At 36.0% G+C, this 23,754-nt stretch overlaps 1 protein-coding gene across 9 annotated transcripts in view; it reads left to right on the top strand.

Moving 5' to 3' along the window:
* Positions 1-23,754, top strand: part of Pcnx1 (pecanex 1) — a 175,034-nt gene that overhangs the window by 74,273 nt on the left and 77,007 nt on the right. For all 9 annotated transcript variants that reach the window (XM_074067666.1, XM_074067661.1, XM_074067660.1 and 6 more), the window contains 4 exons: positions 4,705-4,795; positions 6,669-6,726; positions 8,245-8,462; positions 21,272-21,425. In XM_074067666.1, coding sequence (XP_073923767.1) covers positions 4,705-4,795; positions 6,669-6,726; positions 8,245-8,462; positions 21,272-21,425 — 521 coding nt within the window. The remainder of the gene's footprint in view (positions 1-4,704; positions 4,796-6,668; positions 6,727-8,244; positions 8,463-21,271; positions 21,426-23,754) is intronic.

The raw sequence follows: 23,754 nt of genomic DNA, 5'->3' as shown, positions 1-23,754 counted from the left end.
ATATGAACTAGTACATGTACTTTGGAAAGTTCAGCTGATCTGGGGATTAGGGAACAGGAGTGGAGTGTTAACAATGAATTCAGAAATGTCAGAACCAGAGAATAATAGGGCTATTCAGTAAAATATATCAGTGTGTAAATCACTTTTATTGTCACTAGTCCTCTAAAGCTGTCTTCTAAACCATCTTCTCATTCCTCCTCTTTTCCTTATTCTCCTATTTTAAAAATGCAGCACAGCATTATACATATCAGGAAGAAGGGCTGGGGCTAAATATTGAAACTTGAAATTACAAATTTTCCATTATATCACAAAGATGAAGAAGTTTTAGAACCCCAAGGCTCTTGGTCTAGGTAAAATGGGATTGACAGACTATAGCTGTGGGCTAAGTCTAGCTCAATGCCTAGTTTGTAAGTAAAATAAAGAAAATAAGTACATGTTTTATGTTATGTGTTGTCTGTGGCAGCTTTATGTTCAATGACAGATTTGAATGGCTACAGCATAGACTCTTGGGCCCACAAAGCTTACAAAATAAATACTTGGTTCCCCATAGAAAAAGTTTGCTGACCCTGGTGTAGAGAGAAACAGTTCTTAGCCTATAACCAGCAATGTAGTGAGTTATTTTTGTCTGGGTGTAACTCATGATGTTACCTCTAGACTTAGTGTCACTACTCATGATAGTAAGGGGAAATCCAAGAAATTAGAGCTCACCGTAAAAATGTTATTATGCATTCATTGAGATAGCATTGTGAATACAGCATGCACCATCATTAAAAGTAAGCACTGTTTCTAGTTATTGAGAGTACTTGTTAGTCATATAGCTGTGTATGGTCCTCCAACAGTCTTCTAGAAACCACTTTTTAAATTTACTTTGCTTTCGTTAGCCACTTCTTGTCCTAAGAGTAGTATTAGAAAAGCGAGAGGTTTTCTCTTGCTTAGGACAGTGTGTCAGGATTGGAATTGGATGACACAGAATGAGTGGAGTAGGGTTGGAGGTCAAAGAAGAAAAGTATCCTAGAAATTGAACAGGCCTCCTTTGTTGTTGGTTTCTGGAGGATTAGGAGAACCCTCTAGCTTGCCTAGTAAGGGTGAGGTCCTGAGTCTAAATCCCAGTCTCTCTCTCTCTCTCTCTTTCTCTGTCTCTCTCTCTCTTTCTCTGTCTCTCTCTCTCTATCTCTTTCTCTAACACACACACACACACACACACGCACACACAGGAAAATCCTGTAGATGATTTATCCCTGGTAACCAGCTCCATCCAAATCACATAGATATCTTTAGAAAAATGAGTGACCTCAAGAATGCAGTAGGAGTTTCCTAGGTTAGTGCTATTCTTGATGTGCTTGTCTTTGCATCATATAGTGAGTCTTATTGATAGGACAAGTTAGAGAATCCCATTACTTTCCCACATTTTTCATCTGTATCTTGCCAGTATTTGTCTAGAATTTGTCATGCCATTCATGGCTTCAGGCAAAAGCTTTAAGTGTCCTTGGTCTCATAGTCAGTATCTAGTTTCCTTTGCACATCACTCACTTATTGACCTGTGCTTACTTTGAAATTCTCCTATTCACAAAAATCCTTTTGTATAATTAACAAGTTTACTTTTTCCATACAATAGCATTAATTTCTAAATATTCAAAAATGGAAAATGCCAGGTACCTTAAAATTGTGTGTGTGTGTGTGTGTGTGTGTGTGTATGTGTGTGTGTGTGTGCATGTGTGTTTAAAGATGCTTTCTTATGGCCAATACCATTTTTCCAGGTCTGAAATTCCAGCTTCCAGTTTGTTTATTTTGTCAGAAGTTGATTTTTTTTTTCTGCCTTAAAATATGACAGAACCATTCTATGATATGTAATTTTGAACTGGGAGTTGAATTATGAGATGGTTTTGTTTATAGTCACAACTCATGTGAAGAGGACATATTTCACTGATGTTTTGCTTTCATCCCAGTTTATAGTCATTAGAAATAATACTTAATTTGAGGTATTTTTCTTAATATAGGATAATATTAAAGTAGGGTTATAGTATTTTGAATCTAAAACTTAAATATAGTTTTGATTTCAAATTAGATAGAAAACTTATATAAGATATTTTAATTTTTATAAGTCAATAGCAATATATACTTGTTTATGTTTCAGTTATTTTTAATAGACTTGGTAGCTTATCCTTTGGTAGATTTTCATATTAGTACATTAAAGTGTTGCTGAATTTTTCACTGGATCTTTAAGCTATACACTTTTAGTAAGATTTTTTCCTGATTTGCTTATCTTCAAAGTGAAGTTTGGTACTTCTGAAGTGCTGTCAGGTGCTATACCAACTGGGTATGAAATTGTTCTTTCATGTTCATGCATCATGAAGCCTGGTTACAATATGTTTGTTCGGACAAGTTCCATCTGTAGTTAATACTTGAATGTGTTCTTCAGGAAGAAAAAGCGCTGTTAAAGTCATGCACATTTGTTAAAGTTGTAGTCTTTTGATCCTTGAACTGTTCTGTGCCTCTGTTTAAATTAGAAATTTTAAATTATTTAAAATGTAACTATTTCTATTAAGTTTAATGTTAAATATGTGTACATAAAAGACAACATGAAGTAAAATGAATTAATAATCTTCACTGTTCCCTTTGAAAATTACAAAGATAATATCTTTAGTTGTATGTAAACAGTTTTAATATACTAAAAAGAGAACTTAGTTTACTAAAAATCCTATGGAAAGCTGAAGTATTCAGAATAGACTGTACTAATTTAAACTGAATACAGAATTCACTTATTCTGAATACAGAATTCACTTACTGAATACAGAATTAATTTATTTTGAAAATACATATAAATTGTGGTGTTACAACCTACAAGTGTATACATTCTTTCCTTACTGAATGTCCCACGTGGTAGTCAGGCCCCCCACTCTTTGTTAGTTTTTGATTTAGTCACAACATGGGCTTATAATTCTGCATTTTTGCAATCTATGGTTTTGATCAATGTTTTTTCTGTATATCTAAGTTTAATTATGACAGCACACCCAGTCTTTGTTTATCCATGGTAAATGAGAATGGAATTAAAAATTACAGTTTACATTCTAAAATTTCAATTGAGCCAGTATTTTTATTTTTCACTAGCAATTCGCCAGTCTTCTGTATTACTTCAGAAAAACTTTCAGTGATACATCTAAGGAATAAGCAAGTTGACACATTGTATCATTTCATTTTTGTCCATTAATCTGGTTTCTAAATGACTCATGACTAAAGGCCTAGGAGAAAACAGAGACTTAGGTAATCAACACTAAATCATCCTCCCTTGAAAAAATACAGCAAATGAACTAAGTATATCATAGAAAGCTTTTTTCCCTAATTTATCTTGCGAATATGTTATTCTGACCAAGAAATGCTACTACAGATAACACTATAATAAAATAAAATTTTACATGTTTTATCTCATTATTGATAGAATGTACTTACTCTTAATTTATTAAAGTATTTTATTCTGGGTCTAGTCCTTTTAAAGAATGAAGTAATGGTAGAAATATCCTGAAAATCCTTAGTTATAATGTTAATCTATTATGGGGTCCTTTTATTGTTATTTTTTCAAATAGTTCATGTAAATAAAAGTCCTTATTGTATATTGTTTCCATAATAGGCATGGAAAAAATTTGACTTTTAGCCCTGTCATCAAGTTAAAATTGCCCTTTAAGATTTCTCATATTTAGAACCTTAGTTATTCCAGCTAATAAAATAAGAACTTCATAAATACTCAAAAAGCAACCTGAACTAGGCCCTAAGGGTTGCAGGGCATACCTCATCTCTTTGCCCTACTGGAAATTCATATTAATTTATTTATATGCCCTCCTCATTGATTTGTCTTTATAGATCCTCAGGAATACATTTTAGGCAATATCTGGATCTTTAAAATTCCATTATTGAAAGTCATTTTGTATAGTAAAGGTCATTGTAAGACAGCTGGGTTTTTGTTCTTACTGCTTATTTGTTCAGGAGAACCACCATGTTGAGAGGTATAGGGACCATTGCAACAGGGTCTTAAAGCAGGGAAAAGAGATTGGACTCCACTCATCGCTGTTTTGTTTTGTTTTTTAATCCATGTTCATTTGCATTCAATTTAATTTCTGAACTTTTTTTTTATCAATTTGTAGAGATATTTGGCTATAACAATTGCTATTCCTAAAGTTTTCAGAGCTTTTGTGGAAGAATCATACAAGTAATGTTGGTTTAGTATTTTAATTATTACCACCATTATTATGGCTCATTCAAATCCTTGAGCTTCCTTAAAGCCTTTATGACTTCATTTCTTCTTAAAAATAAAAATAAAAGTTTTTTTCTCTTAAAGTTCGAACTGTGTTAGAATTTAAGCAGCTTTACGTAGGACTACTACCACCTACAGGTGTGGTTAGGTGATCTTTAAACAATATTACATTGATTCATATGATTACTTGTGACAATGCTGGGTTGGAGAAAAGAGAAAGCTGATGTGCATATTTTACGTTTGATACCTGGTCGTAAATGTTGCTACTTTACCCCGTGGTTGATCTAGCACTCTTTTTCAATTCACATCTTTCTAAATAACATGCAGATCCTTTTTTAAAAATACATTGGAAAAGTTGTAGTATTTTTTAAATATAAAAAGTTAGGAAATTTAGTGTATAATGAAGGAAGACTTCTGAGTATTCTAATGGCTTTTTTGACATGTCTTTTATTTGCCAGGTAAGTTCTCATCTACACTCTATGAGACGGGTGGCTGCGATATGTCACTTGTGAATTTTGAACCAGCAGCACGAAGAGCATCAAATATCTGGTATGTATGAAGACTTTAGGGGTGTGCATATAACTTGCGAATGTTTTCCATGTTTTAAAGGTATAAAAAGTTTGCTTTAAAATTATTTTTCTGTTTGATAAAAATGATATATACTTACAGGTATACATGATGTTATAAAATATCGTATATATTGTGAAATGACTAGATCTAGTTAATCAACCATGTCTTTCCTCACATACTTATTTTTTTGTGGCGAGAACACTGAAAATCTACTCCTAGCTGTTTTCAAATATACAGTACCTGTTACTATGTATAAATCACCATCTGAAATATAAAAGTTATTTTGAAAATGTTTACATTAGTGTTTTTAAATGTAAAGCTGTTATGTATAAAATGAAGTCAAAAATTTTTTAGTATGGGAAAGTTTTCCTAGTTTCAAATTTCACTATAGATTTCATGCTCTTCTATATTTCATCAGAAAAATGATTACATAACTAAGTTCAGAGTTACCGGTTTTCTTTATGAAAATTTCAAGTTTTATTTCCTTGTAAGGGTTTGATCAAGTACCTTTTTTGGGGCGGGGACACTTGGGTTTGAACTCAAGGCTTCCTGCTTGCAATGCTGGTGTTGTACCACTTGACCCACACTTCCAGTCCCTTTTGCTCTGGTTATTTTGGAGAGGGGGGCCTCTCAAACTTTTTGCCTGGGTTAGCCTTGAACTACCATCCTCTTGATTTCAGTCTCCCAAGTAGCTAGGATTGCAGGTGCAAACCATGGGTACCTGACTTTAAGCACCCTTTTAAACAACCAGCTTTGTCTTAAAAAAAAAAAAAAGTTTCTTAAAATTGGTGAAATGCTAACATTTAGCTGCTTTTCTTTCTTCTTAGGAAGGAAACAAAGACTTTGGGAGAAAAGCAAATCTGGATCATATAACAATCAATTGTAGTTTTAGAATGTGTTAACACCAGCTTTCTAAAATTTTTAATCTTACTGTTCATTGGATTCAAATTGCTGCTTTGAAATCCATTATTAGTTAATTAGTTCACATTCCTTACAAAGATCATTTGTTTCATATTGTAGGACTTCTGTTTAATAATGAGCCACATCTCTCTAAATGTTGTACAGCTTTGCACAGTCGACTTACTTTTTAAGTTTTGAAGGGCCATTTAAAGCACTAGGATCTTGGAGTCATTCAGTTCAGCATGCTGAACTCACTGGCAAAAAATTATTAACTCGGAGTGTTAGCTGATTCTGTAACAGTGGAAATACGGGGGTTGAGAATGGAAACCCTTAGTCACCACATCTAGTGTAATTCAAGAGAAGAATAATTCCTTACACTTCAAATGTGATAAAGCCTTATTTTGAAATCCAGACTTTACTGGGCTGTCACATTCTAGGCTATTATATTATATCTTAAGTTTATTTTGTCTACTCACTCCAGTCAGTTTGTTCATTGTTTTCGTTGGACTATCTTAATTAAATACTTTCATAAGAACCTTGTGGTACAGGCACTATTATTTTGTTATTGGTGAGGAAACTGAGCTATAAAGAAGTTAGGTTGCTTGTGCAGGATTTTAGTCAGCTGAGGAAGAGATCTGAGCAAAGTCAGGATGGGGGTGCATGCCTGTAATCCCAGCACTTGGGAGGTTGGGCAGCAGGGTCATGAGTTTGTGACTAGCCTGGGCTACATAATCAGACCCTATTTCAACTCCCCCCAGAAATGTGAACATGAGGCCTCTGACCCAGATGCTAAGTAGTAATGGCAACTCTAGGAAAATGCCATTTTGCATTTTGAAGTTTACACAGAAAAGTGAAGATAGTGTAAATATCATGTAATTGCTGAAGGATTTATTTTTCTTTCTACTATTTGACAAGTTGTTTATTACCTAAAGTCTTTTTCATTTTATTTTAGTGACACGGATTCTCATGTATCCAGTTCTACCTCAGTTCGATTTTATCCACATGATGTGGTAGGTTTTTCTTCATTTTGATAACATATTTTCAGATTCAATCCAAAAAATATATAGATAGCTGTAAAAGTCTGACAAATTGTTGGGGTCATAAAATGTCAATTTTGTTGAAAACTATGGCAAAATGCTTTTAATATCTAATATATCCTTTGGTAAGACACAAATAAACCAAGAAATTTAATTAGCCATAGTTATGAATCAGCAATCTACATACTCTTGAGAGTATGTACTCACCATCATTATACTCTAGTTATGCCATTTTTAATTGTGCCATTTGGCAATCTTACTTTAAATGTTATTGTAGTTATTTAACTATTGGTTAACTATTACAACTGTGTGTGGGGCAAACTTAGTAATGACATTTTTTATGTAAAAATTTGCCATATGTGATACATTGGGATTTTTAAAACACTACATTTGTCATCAAGATGTATATTTTCAAGTTGGAAAAGACAAAGTCCTTAAAAGCAACATGTGGAGTTATATACAGATGAATTTCATATCAAAGAGATTAATTTTTAGTAGCTTTTTGAAGATGAGTTATGAACAGGGCTTTAAGACCATAGATGTGAATTGGCATAGAGCAGTGGAAACATTTTTGCTTGTCATAACTAGCATTACACTACTGGTATGTCGTGGGTAGGGGATAGGGATGCTGTGAAACATTCCACAGTGGATAGTACAGCCCCCACAACAAAGATTATCTGGCTTCTAATGTCAGTAGTGCCAAAATGAGAAACCTTGGTATAAATAGTAAGAAAAGAGTGGGAGTATTCATCATTGCTTAGGGTTAGAAATGGCTATGTTGTATATGGGAAGCAAATTGCCTATACCCATACATGTTTTTAATGCAAAGACTCTCTCGACTTTTTTACTATTGTGCGTATTCTGGAAACACCATAGGAAAGCAAAAATTGGAACCTTGAGATAGCAAAATGTTGCCTAGTGCTATGCCAGAGATGGTCAATTTTTTGATACTTTCAGAGGGAAGAGAAACTGCAGAACAGATCAACAGATGAGCAAAAGCTAAGAGAAATGTAGTGTAGTGATTCCCATAGCCTCAGGTGAGGAGCCTGCCAAAACAAAAATGGGGGTGGGGTGCTTGAGGTGGTAAGTAGATAAGAAACTGCAGGAAATATGAGAGATGAAGGATTCGGATTTGCCACTGACAGTGATGTTCATAGCTTAATGAGAAAAGAGCATAAATAGGACAGGGAGAAGAAAGCCACAAATGATCTACTCAAGTGATTTCATGGTATACATCCATAAAATTTTAAGATTTAAAACATTTTTCCAATAGAATCTTTCCAAAAAGTCTGTTTATTAGTTTTTGTTTTAGTTCACTTTCTGTTGTCAATTTCAGTGGTTTCTAATAATCTTCAAGTTTTCACAAGGAGTGGACTAGAGTAGAGAATTAGAGGTTTAGATAATCTAGATGCTAACTGATAAATCTTGAGTCATTAGAAATATTTAAATTAAAGATATTTCAATTTGTTCAATGCTGATTTTTTTTTTAAGCTCTCTCTCCCACAGATTCGATTGAATAGACTGTTGACCATTGATACAGATTTGTTGGAACAACAGGATATTGATTTAAGCCCTGACTTGGCAGCCACTTATGGTCCAACAGAAGAAGCCACTCAAAAGGTTAAACACTATTACCGCTTCTGGATCCTACCCCAGCTGTGGATTGGCATTAACTTTGACAGACTCACACTTTTGTCACTGTTTGACAGGTGAGACCATAGTGTGATAGTAAAGATACACAAAGATCTTATTTTTATGTTGAAGTGAGATTTTTACCTGATTATTATGTTGGAAAATGTTTCCTTTTTTTGTCCTCTTGAAGTAAAACTTAACAGGGCTTTCAAACATTGACTCTTTAAGTTCATTAAAAACTTTTTTCTTATAATTTTAACAGGTTTATGTAAAGATATGATATATAATATATTATCAATAAGATTCATACAATTGATATTTAAGAGCATATTGAAGCATTGATGATCTTTGGGTTTTAGGTAGTTTGATTCTAAATATAGAAATTAGAAGAGGAAACTTCTGTTTTGCTGTTTCTTAGAACTACTGTCTTAGTGGTAAACACATTAGTCTTATTACAAATTTGGTAACCAGCAGTTGCTTCTGGTCAACATGGAGTAGTAATACTGGATTTACCTGCTCATGTAAAACAAAGAGACAGACAAAATACATGAAACAGTGTTTTTCAAGACTTTGGAGGTAACCTAAGAGATGGAAACGGATGGTATGGGTCCAACAACCACTCCAACTTAGTGCTTTATAAGAGTTCCAAGGCCATGACACAGGGAGGGGCAACTGAGGAGAATTCAGCATACTTCCAAGTTAAGGAGATAGAGCTGAGGGTACAAAGACAAGGCAGCTAGAGTCCATAGCACAGAATATCAGAGAAGAGTGATCAGAAAGAGAACCTCACAGGTCTGTAGTGGAGCCTCTGTATTCAGCAGTATTGATAAGTTCATGTATATGAAGAAGCCATTTGCTCAGGAAGATCCTGTCTCAAAAAGAGGGAATCATTAGCCCCATGTGAGCATTACTTCAGACTCACCTAACACTTCACAAAAATAAGACCTGAAGAGATTGAACTGTTTCCAAGTAGCATAACAAACTCAAGAAGATTTATAGGAATGCCCACCACCAACAAGTTAAGATTCACATCTGGAAAAGAAGTAGAAAACATGACCTATAATATGGAGAATAATAAACTGATCTGTAACTGAGATTAGGCTGTAACTGGCACAGATATTAGAATTAGCAGACAAGGACATTAAAATAGTTATAACTATCCCATTTGTTAAAAACTTAGGTAGAGACATGAAAGATATAAGAAAGTAGCTCCCCCCAAAAATACATACAGTAGGTAGGATTAATGGTAGATTACACATTATACAAGAAAAGAATGAATTTGCAGGCATAGCAATAGAAACTGTCAGTGAAACAGAAAGGAAAAAAATGAATCATCCCACTCCAATCCACCAATGAAAAGAGCATAAAAACAAAATGAGAGTAAACTGTGAGGTAACTGCAAGAGGAGATATGGAAGCAGAAAAAGTTTCAAAGAAATAGTAGTAGAAAATGTTCCAAATTTGATGAAAATTGTAAATACCACTTAAGAAGCTCAGTGAAAGAAAAGCACAAGAAGACAAAGAAACCAACATCAAGGCACATCATTGTTCAAACCCAGTGATAAAATCTTAAAACTATAGCAATAATAGTAAGAAAATACATGCTTTATGTGGAGGAACAAGGGTTAAGGATATCAGTTTTATTGTTTGAAAGAATGCAAGTCAGAAGACAGTGGAACAACACCTTCAAATTATTGAAAGAAAAAATTATCAATGAAGCAAAAATACCATTTTTTAAACCAAGGAGAAATCAAAATATTTTTTCAAAGTAAGAAAACATGGGAAGACTTCAGAAGTAAACAATGCACGAAAAATGTTCAAGGATATTTTTTAAGCAAAAGGGAAATGATACCAAATAAAAGTGTAGCCTTAGACAAAGTAGCAAAGATCATTAGAAATGGTAATTACATGAATAAATACATAAGATTTTTCCTTAGAAACTAAATCTGTTTAAGAGCCACTGACTATTTAAACAAAATAACAAGGGATTGTGTGTTCCATACTGTGACTCACAATTTTGAAGCTTTCTGTTCATGGCCACTGGTCTTTTGCTTTTGGGCCGGTGAAAGGCAGTAGTCATGGTGAGATCATGTGGTGGAGGACAGGGTCTCAGTGTGACCCATAAGGGCGTACCCCTGATGACTTGACTTTCTATTACTCAGTCTCAACTCCTAAAGGTTTCACTGCCTCCCAATAGTTTGGTGGGCTGGGGATTAAGACTTCAACCCACAGTCTTCTAGGGGACATTCACAATCCAAGCTATAACAGTGAGAATATAGTGGACTTGAACAATACTGTCAGCCAACCTGGTTTGGTTGGCATTTATGGAACACTCCAGCCATAATGAGAATTCTTTTAGGTGTCCATAGAACATTACCAAGATAGGTCATATTCTGTGCCATAATGATAGGGTCAACAAATTTTAAAAGAATTCAAATCATACATTGTATTTTTTTGACTACAGTAGACTTAAACTCTAAATTAATAAAAAAAGAAAAAAGAACTAGAAAATCTTCATATGGTTGGAAACTAATATATCTAAATAACCATGGATTAGAGAAGAAATCAAGAAGAAAACTAGAAGGTATTTTGATTAAATAAAAATGAAAAGAATATGTCTGAATTTTTAGGATGCCCAAATTTAGTACTTGGGAAAATATATAGCACTAACTACCTAGGAAAAAGAAGGTCTTAAATCAGACTTCACTTGAACAAGAGCACATTAGATCCAGTAAAGGAAGAGAAAGAAAATAGTAAGAAATAAAATAAAATTCAATGAGGAAACAAAAGCAATGGAGAAAATCAAGGAAAGCAAAAGCTGGTTCTTTAGGATTGTCAGTTAAATTGATAAACCTTTAGTCAACCTGATCAGAAAAAAGACATATCATCACTGCAGCTTCTACAGGTATTAAGAGAATGTTTAGAATAGCTATGCGGAAATAAATTTGACAAGGGATAATTGAAATGGATAAATTTCTTTTTTTTTATTGTTTTATTATTCATATGTGCATACAAGGCTTGGGTCATTTCTCCCCCCTGCCCCCACCCCCTCCACCCCCTTCCTCTCCCCCCCCACCCCCTCAATACCCAGCAGAAACTATTTTGCCCTTGTCTCTAATTTTGTTGAAGAGAGAATATAAGCAATAATAGGAAGGAACAAGTGTTTTTGCTGGTTGAGATAAGGATAGCCAAACAGGCAGTTGACTCACATTAATTTCCTGTGCGTGTGTGTTACCTTTTAGGTTAATTCTTTTTGATCTAACCTTTTCTCTAGTTCCTGGTCCCCTTTTCCTATTGGCCTCAGTTGCTTTTAAGGTATCTGCTTTAGTTTCTCTGCGTTAAGAGCAACAAATGCTAGCTAATTTTTTTAGGTGTCTTACCTATCCTCAGCCCTCCCTTGTGTGCTCTCCCTTTTATCATGTGCTCAAAGTCCAATCCCCTTGTTGTGTTTGCCTTTGATCTAATGTCCGCATATGAGGGAGAACATGGGATTTTTGGTCTTTTGGGCCAGGCTAACCTCACTCAGAATGATGTTCTCCAATTCCATCCATTTACCAGCGAATGATAACATTTCGTTCTTCTTCATGGCTGCATAGAATTCCATTGTGTATAGATACCACATTTTCTTAATCCATTCGTCAGTGGTGGGGCATCTTGGCTGTTTCCATAACTTGGCTATTGTGAATAGTGCCACAATAAACATGGGTGTGCAGGTGCCTCTGGAGTAACCTGTGTCATAGTCTTTTGGGTATATCCCCAAGAGTGGTATTGCTGGATCAAATGGTAGATCAATGTTTAGCGCTTTAAGTAGCCTCCAAATTTTTTTCCAGAGTGGTTGTACTAGTTTACATTCCCACCAACAGTGTAAGAGGGTTCCTTTTTCCCCACATCCTCGCCAATACCTGTTGTTCGTGGTGTTGCTAATGATGGCTATTCTAACAGGGGTGAGGTGGAATATTAGTGTGGTTTTAGTTTGCATTTCCTTTATTGCTAGAGATGGTGAGCATTTTTTCATGTGTTTTTTTGGCCATTTGAATTTCTTCTTTTGAGAAAGTTCTGTTTAGTTCACTTGCCCATTTCTTTATTGGTTCATTAGTTTTGGGAGAATTTAGTTTTTTAAGTTCCCTATATATTCTGGTTATCAGTCTTTTGTCTGATGTGTAGCTGGCAAATATTTTCTCCCACTCTGTGGGTGTTCTCTTCAGTTTAGAGACCATTTCTTTTGATGAACAGAAGCTTTTTAGTTTTATGAGGTCCCATTTATCTATGCTATCTCTTAGTTGCTGTGCTGCTGGGGTTTCGTTGAGAAAGTTCTTACCTATACCTACTAACTCCAGAGTAGTTCCTACTCTTTCCTGTATCCACTTTAGAGTCTGTGGTCTGATATTAAGATCCTTGATCCATTTCGAGTTAATATTGGTATAGGTTGATATACATGGATCTAGTTTCAGTTTTTTGCAGACTGCTAACCAGTTTTCCCAGCAGTTTTTGTTGAAGAGGCTGCTATTTCTCCATCGTGTATTTTTAGCTCCCTTGTCAAAGACGAGTTGGTTATAGTTCTGTGGCTTCATATCTGGGTCCTCTATTCTGTTCCACAGGTCTTCATGTCTGTTTTTGTGCCAGTACCATGCTGTTTTTATTGTTATTGCTTTGTAATATAGTTTGAAGTCGGGTATCGTGATACCTCCAGCATTGTTCTTTTGACTGAGTATTGCCTTGGCTATTCGTGGCCTCTTGTGTTTCCATATAAATTATATAGATTTTTCAATCTCTTTAATGAATGTCATTGGAATTTTGATGGGAATTGGATTAAACATGTAGATTACTTTTGAGAGTATAGACATTTTTACTATGTTGATTCTACCAATCCATGAGCATGGGAGATCTCTCCACTTTCTATAGTCTTCCTCAATCTCTTTCTTCAGAAGTGTATAGTTTTCCTTGTAGAGGTCTTTCACATCTTTTGTTAGGTTTACACCTAGGTATTTGATTTTCTTTGAGGCTATTGTAAATGGAATTGTTTTCATACATTGTTTTTCCGTTTGCTCATTGTTAGTGTATAGAAATGCTAATGATTTTTCTATGTTGATTTTATATCCTGCTACCTTGCTATAGCTATTGATGATGTCTAGAAGCTTCTGAGTAGAGTTTTTTGGGTCTTGAAGGTATAGGATCATGTCGTCTGCAAATAGGGATATTTTGACAGTTTCTTTACCTATTTGTATTCCTTTTATTCCTTCTTCTTGCCTAATTGCTCTGGCTAGGAATTCCAGTACTATGTTGAATAGGAGTGGAGATAGTGGGCATCCTTGTCTGGTTCCTGATTTTAGAGGGAATGGTTTCAGTTTTTCTCCATTAAGTATAATGCTGGCTGTAGGTTTGTCATATATACCTTTTATAATGTTAGGTACTTTCCTTCTATTCCTAGTTTTCTTAGAGCTTTTATCATAAAATGGTGTTGGATCTTATCAAAGGCTTTTTCTGCATCTATTGAGATGATCAAGTGGTTTTTGTCTTTGCTTCTGATGATATGGTTTATTACATTTATTGATTTTCGTATGTTGAACCATCCCTGCATTCCTGGGATGAAGCCTACTTAGTCATGGTGAATAATCTTTTCGATGTGTTGTTGAATTCGGGTTGCCATTATTTTGTTGAGGATTTTTGTGTCAATGTTCATTAAGGAGATTGGCCTATAGTTCTCCTTTTTGGAGGTGTCTTTGCCTGGTTTTAGGATAAGTGTAATACTGGCTTCATAAAATACTGGCTGTTCTATTTCATGGAACAGTTTAAGGAGGGTTGGCATCAGTTCTTCTTTAAAGATCTGATAGAATTCAACAGAGAATCCATCAGGTCCTGGACTTTTCTTTTTGGGGAGACTCTTGATTGCTCCTTCAATTTCATTTTGTGTTATAGATCTATTCAGGTGATTAATTTCCTCTTGGTTCAGTTTTGGATGATCATATGTGTCTAGAAATCTGTCCATTTCGTTTAGATTTTCAAATTTATTTGAATATAGGTTCTCGAAGTAGTCTCTGATGATTTCCAGGACTTCCATGGTGTTTGTTGTTATCTCCCCTTTTGCATTCCTGATTCTACTAATTTGGGTTTTTTCTCTCCTCATTTTAGTCAGGTTTGCCAGGGGTCTATTGATCTTGTTTATTTTTTCAAAGTACCAACTTTTTGTTTCATTAATTCTTTGTATGGGTTTTTTTGGTTTCTATTTTGTTGATTTCAGCTCTTATTTTTATTATTTCTCTCCTATTTGTTTTGGGATTTGCTTGTTCTTGTTTTCCTAGGAGTTTGAGATGTATCATTAGGTCATTGATTTGGGATCTTTCAGTCTTTTTAATACATGCACTCATGGCTATAAACTTTCCTCTGAGGACTGCCTTTGCTGTGTCCCATAGGTTCTGGTAGGTTGTGTTTTCATTTTCATTGACTTCTAGGAACTTTTTAATTTCCTCTTTTATTTCATCGATGATCCATTGTTCATTAAGTAGTGAGTTATTTAGTTTCCAGCTGTTTGCGTGTTTTTTGTCTTTATTTTTGTTGTTGAGTTCTACTTTTACTGCATTGTGATCAGATAGTATGCACGGTATAATTTCTATTTTCTTATATTTGCTGAGGCTTGCTTTGTGCCCTAGGATATGATCTATTTTGGAGAAGGTTCCATGGGCTGCTGAGAAGATTGTATGTTGTGTAGAAGTTGGATGATATGTTCTGTAGACATCAAGTAGGTCCATTTGATCTATTGTATATTTTAGATCTTGGTTATCTTTATTGATTTTTTTGTTTGGATGACCTATCTATTGATGATAATGGGGTGTTAAAGTCTCCCACAACCACTGTGGATCTTGGTTATCTTTTAGATCTTGGTTATCTTTATTGATTTTTTTGTTTGGATGACCTATCTATTGATGATAATGGGGTGTTAAAGTCTCCCACAACCACTGTGTTGGCATTAATATATGCTTTTAGGTCTTTCAGGGTATGTTTAATGAAATTGGGTGCGTTGACATTGGGTGCATACAGATTGATTATTATTATTTCCTTTTGGTCTATTTCCCCTTTTATTAGTGTGGAATGTCCTTCTTTATCTCGTTTGATCCATGTAGGTTTGAAGTCTACTTTGTCAGAGATAAGTATTGCTACTCCTGCCTGTTTTCGGGGGCCGTTGGCCTGGTAAATCTTCCAGCCTTTCATCCTAAGCCTATGCTTACTTCTGTTGGTGAGATGGGTCTCCTGTAAGCAACAAATTGTTGGATCTTCCTTTTTAATCCATTTCGTCAAGCGGTGCCTTTTGATGGGTGAATTAAGTCCGTTAATATTAAGTGTTAGTACTGATAGGTATGTGGTGATTCCTGTCATTTAGTTGTCTTAGTTGTTTGAAGGTCTGATTGTGTGTACCTAAGTTGAGGTTACTCTCTACTTTCTTGCTTTTTCTTTTCCTGTGGTTTGGTGCTGCCTGTCTTTTCATGGTTAAGTTGGGTTTCACTTTCTGTGTGCAGAATCCCTTGCAGAATCTTTTGTAGTGGTGGCTTTGTGGTCACATATTGTTTTAGTTTCTGCTTATCATGGAAGACTTTTATTGCTCCATCTATTTTGAATGATAGTTTTGCTGGGTAGAGTTTCCTGGGGTTGAAGTTATTTTCATTCAGTGCCCGGAAGATCTCACCCCACGCTCTTCTTGCTTTTAATGTTTCTGTTGAGAAGTCTGCTGTGATTTTGATGGGTTTACCTTTGTATGTTACTTGTTTATTCTCTGTTACAGCCTTCAGTATTCTGTCCCTAGTTTCTGAACTTGTTGTTTTAATGATGATATGTCGTGGGGTAGTTCTATTTTGATCTGGTGTGTTTGGTGTCCTGGAGGCCTCTTGCATCTGTATGGGAATATCTTTCTCTAGATTTGGGAAGTTTTCCATTATTATTTTGTTGAATAGATTACGCATTCCCTCCGCTTGCACCTCTTCTCCTTCTTCAATGCCCATGATTCTCAAGTTTGGTCTTTTGATGGAGTCGGTTAGTTCTTGCATTTTCTTTTCACAGGTCTTGAGTTGTTCAATTAATAGTTCTTCAGTTTTTCCTTTAATTACCATTTCATCTTCAAGTTCTGAGATTCTGTTTTCTGTTTGTTCTATTCTGCTGGATTGGCCTTCCATTTTGTTTTGCAGTTCTGTTTTGTTCTTTTTTCTGAGGTTTTCCATATCCTGGGTGGTTTCCTCTTCAATGTTGTTTGTTTTTGTCCTGAGTTCATTTATCTGTTTATTAATCGTGTTCTCTGTTTCACTTTGGTGTTTATACAGTTTTTCTATGGTTTCCTTTTTTTCTTCTTTTGCTTTTTCAAATTTTCTATTTTTGTTTCTTGGAATTTCTTGAGTGTCTCCTGTACATTTTGGTTGACCATATCCAGTATCATCTCTGTAAAATTGTCATTGAGTACCTGTAGTATGTCTTCTTTTAAATTATTCTCGTGGGCTTCATTAGGTTCTTTGGCATAGTTTATCTTCATTTTGTTGGAGTCTGGATCTGAGTATCTGTTTTCTTCATTTCCCTCTGGTTCCTGTACTAATTTTTTGCTGTGGGGAAACTGGTTTCCCTGTTTTTTCTGTCTTCCCATCATTGTCCTTGGTGTTGTTACTGTCCCTGTACTGTGTGCAATTAAGTATTTTCTGGCTTGTAATAATAACAATGATAATATTTAGAATGGAAGGGTGAGAGGAGATGGAAAGCAAGAAGTTAAAGAAAAGCGAAAAACAGACAAGTAGGAAAAAACAAAAGAAGGAATCAAACAAGAAAGTTTCAAAGCTATAAACAGGGAGCATTAGTGTATTAATTGACAGTAAGCTGAACAGGCCTTAGAGAGACAGAGAGAGGACTGAAAATAAAAAATAAAAAGAATAAAGACAAGAATGAAAATAAAAAATAAGTAAATGAAAGTAATACATATATAAAAGTAAAAACAAAATGAAAAATAGAAAATAAAAAATAAAAAATAGCAAAAACAAACAAACAAAAAACCTTGAAGTTCAAATGCAATGAAGTTTCAATCTTAATAATTTTGGTGTCCATCTCAGTCTCCAGTCCTGGAGATGGTGCCTCAGATGTTGTTCTGTAGTTGTCTCATCAAAGGGGATGCATAAAGTAGAACAAAACTGCACACACACACACACACACACACACACAAAAACCCACAAAATGTCACAAGTTCAAATGCAATACAGTTACAGTAAGTTTTTCAGCATGCAGGTGTAGTTCAGTTGTTTTCTCATCAAAGGAAGGAGAGAGGGAAAAAAAAAACAGTCTGGAGACAGTTCTGTGAATGGTATCTGCGGCTGTGGCTTGCCTGCCTGCTGCTGTCAGCCTGCTGTTGCTGGAGGTGTTATTTATGCAGATCTCAGGGGTGAGCTTAGCACTCACCTGGCCCCACAGTCTTTTGTTTACTCAGAGTTCTCCTGTGTGCAGGAGCCTCTGCTACAGGCTTTCCCTTTTCCAAGCACACTGGGGGAGGTTATGCTGCACCCGCTTTCTCAGGCCTGTGTGTTTGTGTACAGTTCACGTGGGAAGTGGGTCTTCCCCCCTCTCCTGTGGAGTTTTCCTCCCACCACCACTTTTACAAGCTTTCCGGCTCCTGATTACTGGGCAGTGCTGCTGCTTCTGCCAGCTGCCATTTTTGTTTACAGCTCACGTGGGAAGTGGGTCTTCCCTCCTCTCCTGTGGAATTTTCCTCCCTCCACCACTCTCACAAGCTTTCCTGCTCCTGGTTGCAGGGCATGCGCCCCTGCTCCCGCTGGAGCCTCTCCAGCCAGCCCGGCTTTTTTATTTACAGTTTCAGGTAGGATTTCCCTTCCCCCAATTTTGGGTTCTCCCCACCCTCTTTCCCACATGTCTTTATTGTTCTTATTGCTTATTACTCAGTTTCTCTTTTTTCCCTGGGTGGAGGTCAGTCTGTCCAGGGGGCTATGCTGCTCTGGCCCAGGGTTGTCTGTGGGAGTACCACGGTACTGCTGAGCTCACCTGGTCCGCGTCTTCCCAAGCCATATGGGCGCGGGCGACTGGCAGCCTGGGGGCCCTCCTGGTTTCTCCATTTAACATGAAGTGGAGATGCCCTGCGGCGGCTGGAGGTGTGGAGGGGTCAAAGTTTTACCTCTTCTCGGTGGTTTTGCCTGCAGGGTGTGTCTCCATCGTCTCTCCAAGATTTCACTATAGGAGGCACACTTTCTGCTTCCTCCCTCCAACTGCCATCTTGGAATCCCTTGGATAAATTTCTTGAAAGATAATTTATCAAAGTTCATTCTAAAAGAAATATATAACCTTATTCGTCTGCTCTCTATATAAATAAGTGGAAATTGTAGTTAGTTAGAAAACTTCTGTATTAGTCAGACTTTTTATCATTGTGACAGAATACCTAAGAAAACTGAAAGGAGGAAGGATTTATTTTTCTCACAGTTTCAGAATTTTGAGCCCATCATGCAGGGAAGGCATGGTGGATCAGAGCAGTTTACATCATGGTGGTCAGGAAGCAGAGAGGGAGAATGCCTTATTCTTTGCTTTCTCCTTTTCCCCCTTTTGTTCCATCCAGGGCCTCAGCCTGTGGAATGGTGCTACCCATATTCAGGGTGGGTCTTCTCTCCTTCGTTAATTCTTTCTGGAAATTCCCTCACAGACACACTTGGAGGTATACTTCACTAGTCTAGGCACTTCTGAATTCATTCAAGTTGACAATCAGAATTAACCATCTGAACTTCTTACAAAGAAACTCCAGGCCCAGATGTCATCAGAGAAATACACAAGTCAGTAAAGTGAAGGGTAGTCTTTCAGACAAATGATGCTAGAACAATTAGATTTCCATATGCAAAAAATAACTTGCATCCTTACCTGTACCATGTTATAAAAATTAATTAAAAGTGGATCATTGACCTGAATGTGAAATTCAAAACAATAAAACTTGTAGGAAAAAAAGAAGCCACATAGTTGAAAATTTTTGTGAACTCAGGTTATGCACAGTTTCTTACTTATGACACCAAAAACAAGACCAGTAAAAGAAGAAATTGATACATTGGATTCATCAACATTGAAAAAATTTAAGAAGCCAAAAGAGTGCATATATTCAGTTAAAAGGGAAGCCAGAATGCCAGGCAGGACAAGAATTGAAAAGAGGTCATTGCTTGAGCAAATCTGGAATCATGTAATCTGCCATTTAAGATGTGAGAATACTAGTAATTTGCTTATTTGAAAATATTGTTGAACCTTTTTAATCTGGTAGAGTACTAAATAAAAAAAAGTATTAAATGGAACAATACTGATACTTATGAATTTTAGGCCTAATTGATGACTATAAATTTGACATTAGGTTGATAAAAGTTAATTTAAGAATGTTTATGACTATATGGCTTTGAAAATGTTATAATATTTTATTGCATGATAATTTTCATTAAATCATCAAATAATGTTAAAAAAAAAAAGAATGTTTCTGACTATAAAAGTAATTCTTTACCCATTAGAGAAAATTCAACTATGTAGAAAGTTTGAAAACAAGAGAGACCATTAGTAGTAATATCATTTTTGGCATAGTGTATCTTTCTGTACACATGGTTTTGTATCCTTGTTTCATATAGCAAATGTGAAAAGCATATTCCATATCATTTAATATTCTTTAAATACATGACTCCTAACATGTATTTGCTTAACATTTTGTGAATCAAATTTCTTCAGGAAGTAATGTGATAGAGCCTTAGCTTTTGACATAGCATAAAAATCACCTTCATTACTATATGTAATTTAGGGTATCATATTATATCTTTTATGTGTCAGTTTGCTAGTATATAGACTTGTCCCAGCAACTTCAGTAGAGGCAGAATTGATGGTTTTTGTTACTGCCTTCATTCTCAAGATATGTGAGAGCCATATTTAAGTTATTCTAGAAAGTGAGATTTTAGATTATTTCAGATTACTTGAGAGACAGAGAAAATGAAACCACTTGATAATAAAATCTGGTTGCAAACTTTGTCATATAAAGTAACATGTTTTAAACTTAATTTTTTAGAAACTGTTGGGATTTTGCCTTTTAAACTAACTCCTTTCTATATCTACATTATTTTCCATCCAGGTTGGTTAGTTATTTTGCAGCATATTTGACAGAAAAGCAAATGTTAAGATAAGTTCTATGGTACTGGAGTTTGAACTCATGGCTTTGTGCTTGCTAGCTCTGCTGCTTGAGCCATACTTCCAGCCCTTTTTGCTGTGGTTCTTTTGGAGATAGGGTCTTGCTTTTTCCCAAGGCTAGCCTGGACTGTGATCCTTCCATCTCTTTGCTTCACACCATAGCTAGAACGGTAGGTACATGCCACCACACCCAGCTTTTCAAGAAGTTTAGAAATAGAAATTAGAACTTCAGTATGTGTTGTAATTGGAACTCCATAATCTACTGTATCATGCTTTATTTGTATATAAGAATTTGTGTTAGCTGGGCACCAGTGGCTTACTCTTGTAATCCTAGCTGGAGGCTAAGATTCTGAGGATTGAGGCTCAAGGCCCAGGTGAATAGTTTACAAGACCCATCTCCAAAATAACTGCAGCAAAATGGACGGGAGGTGTGGCTCAAGTGGTAGAATGCTGCTTTGCAAGCATGAATCCCTGAGTTCAAACTCGGTCCCATTAAAAATGAAAAGCAAAAACAAAAGTCCAAAACAAAATTAAAAAATTGTGTTGTCCACACACAGTTTTCCACAAAAAGAAAACCAGTTTCTTTTTCCAAATGGTCAAATCTTATTCAAAGATAGTATCCAAAAATAAATCCCAACAAGCTTCACTTTAATGCCTTCTGTTTTTTCAGTCTGGTTAATTTCTCATATTCATGATATACTTACAAATTTTTCCATCTGCAGAAATCGTGAGATCCTGGAAAATGTATTAGCTGTCATCCTGGCTATTCTTGTGGCTTTTTTGGGATCCATTCTTCTCATACAAGGCTTCTTCAGAGACATCTGGGTCTTCCAGTTCTGCCTGGTCATAGCCAGCTGTCAGTACTCACTGCTCAAGGTACCGTCTCTTCTTTTCATGTTGTAGAATAAATAGTATTTGTATCAAAAGGCAGAAGGTTTCATACCATTCTGAATTAGAGCAAGGTAATAACTTTTAGGCTTGTTTTCTTTGGAGGTTTAGGTTAGATTGTGTAGGGAACAGAAGGAAGACATAAAATGTTAAAAAATTATGTCACTCGAGTTTCCTGAAAATTATTTCTTTGTATTAAAAAGAGAATATTCATTAAAATCCGTTCCCTTTTTTGTTCATTTATTCACATGTACATACATTGTTTGGGTCATTTCTCCAACCTGCCCCCCTCCCCCACTTCCCCCCTCCCCCCGTCAGTTCCAGGCAGGTCCCGTTCTGCCCTTATCACTGATTTTGTTGAAGAAAAGACATAAACATTATAAGGAAGACAAAGCGGTTTTGCTGGTTGAGTTAATGATAGCTATTCAGAGAGATTCCTACTATTGCTTTCGTTTACCCATGTGTTCCGACCCATGTTGATTCAACTCTAACTGATCTTTACATTGGTTCCTGGTCCCCTGCTCATGCTAACCTGTCGTTTTAAGGTTTCTGTATTAGTTCCTCTGGAGTGGGGACATCAAATGCTTTCATGTTTTGGGTTTTCTACCTATTCCTATATCTCTCATTTGTGCTCTCCCCTTGTCATATAATTCAAGTCCAACCGCATTGCTGTATTTGCCCTAGACCTAAAGTCCGCATATGAGGGAGAACATACGATTTTTGGTCTTCTGAGCCTGGCTGACCTCACTCAGAATGATGTTCTCCAGTTCCGTCCATTTACCTGCAAATGATAATATTTCATTTTTCTTCATAGCTGAGTAAAATTCCATTGTGTACAAATACTACATTTTCTTGATCCATTCATCAGTAGTGGGGCATCTTGGTTGTTTCCATAACTTGGCTACTGTGAATAGCGCTGCAATAAACATGGGTGTGCAGGTGCCTCTGGTGTAACCTGTGTCGCATTCCTTTGGGTATATCCCCAGGGGTGGGATTGCTGGATCATATGGCAGGTCTATGTTTAGATTTTTAAGAAGTCTCCAAACTTTTTTCCAGAGTGGTTGCACCAGCTTGCATTCCCACAAGTAGTGGATTAGGGTTCCTTTTTCCCCACATCCTCGCCAACACATGTTGTTGGTGGTGTTTTTCATGATGGCTATTCTAACAGGGGTGAGGTGGAATCTTAGTGTGGTTTTGATTTGCATTTCCTTTATGGCCAGAGATGGCGAGCGTTTTTTCATGTGTTTTTTTTTTGGTCATTTGAATTTCTTCTTTTGAAAAAGTTCTGTTTAGTTCAGTTGCCCATTTCTTAATTGGTTCATTGATTTTAGGAGAGTTTAGTTTCTTAAGTTCCCTGTATATTCTGGTTATCAGTCTCTTGTCTGATGTATAATTGGCAAATATTTTCTCCCACTCTGTGGGTGGTCTCTTCAGTTTAGAGATCATTTCTCTTCTTGTGCAGAAGCTTTTTAATTTTATGAAATCCCATTTATTCATCCTTTCTCTTAGTTGTTGGGCTACTGGGGTTCTATTGAGGAAGGCTTTGCCTATACCTATTTGTTCCAGAGTGTTTCCTGCTCCTTCCTGTAGTAACTTCAGAGTTTCAGGTCTGATATTGAGGTCCTTGATCCATTTTGAGTTGATACTAGTACAGGGTGATAGACATGGATCTAGTTTCAGTTTCTTGCAGACGGGTAACCACTTTTCCCAGCAACATTTGTTGAAGAGGCTGTCTTTTCTCCATCATATATTTTTGGCACCTTTGTCAAAAATGAGGTGGGTATAGTTGTGGGGATTCATATCTGGATCTTCTGTTCTGTTCCACTGGTTTTCATGTCTGTTTTTGTGCCAGTACCATGCTATTTTTATTGCTATTGCTTTGTAATATAGTCTATTACAAAGGTATTGTGATACCTTCAGCATTGCTCTTTTTGCTGACATTAGAAGCAAGAAGAGCATGGAGTGGGGTCTTCCAAGCACTGAATGAAAATAACTTCAATTCTAGGATATTCTACCCAGCAAAACTGTCATTCAAAATAGAACAATAAAAGTCTTCCATGATAAGCAGAAACTAAAACAATATATGACCACCAAGGCATCACTACAGAAGACCAAGGAGTTCTGCACACAGAAAATGAAAGCAAAGAAAACCATGAAAGGGCAGGCAAAACCAAACCACAGGAGAAGAAAAGGCAAGAAAATAAAGAGTAACATTGATTCAGCTACACACAATCAAATCCTTAATCATCAAAGACAACTACATGACAGGGGTCACCACGTATTTATCAATACTAACACTGAATGTTAATGTTCTAAA

This window comes from Castor canadensis, chromosome 3 (assembly GCF_047511655.1).
Source record: "Castor canadensis chromosome 3, mCasCan1.hap1v2, whole genome shotgun sequence".
NCBI lineage: Eukaryota > Metazoa > Chordata > Mammalia > Rodentia > Castoridae > Castor > Castor canadensis.
This window is presented reverse-complemented; position numbering and strand designations above follow the sequence as displayed.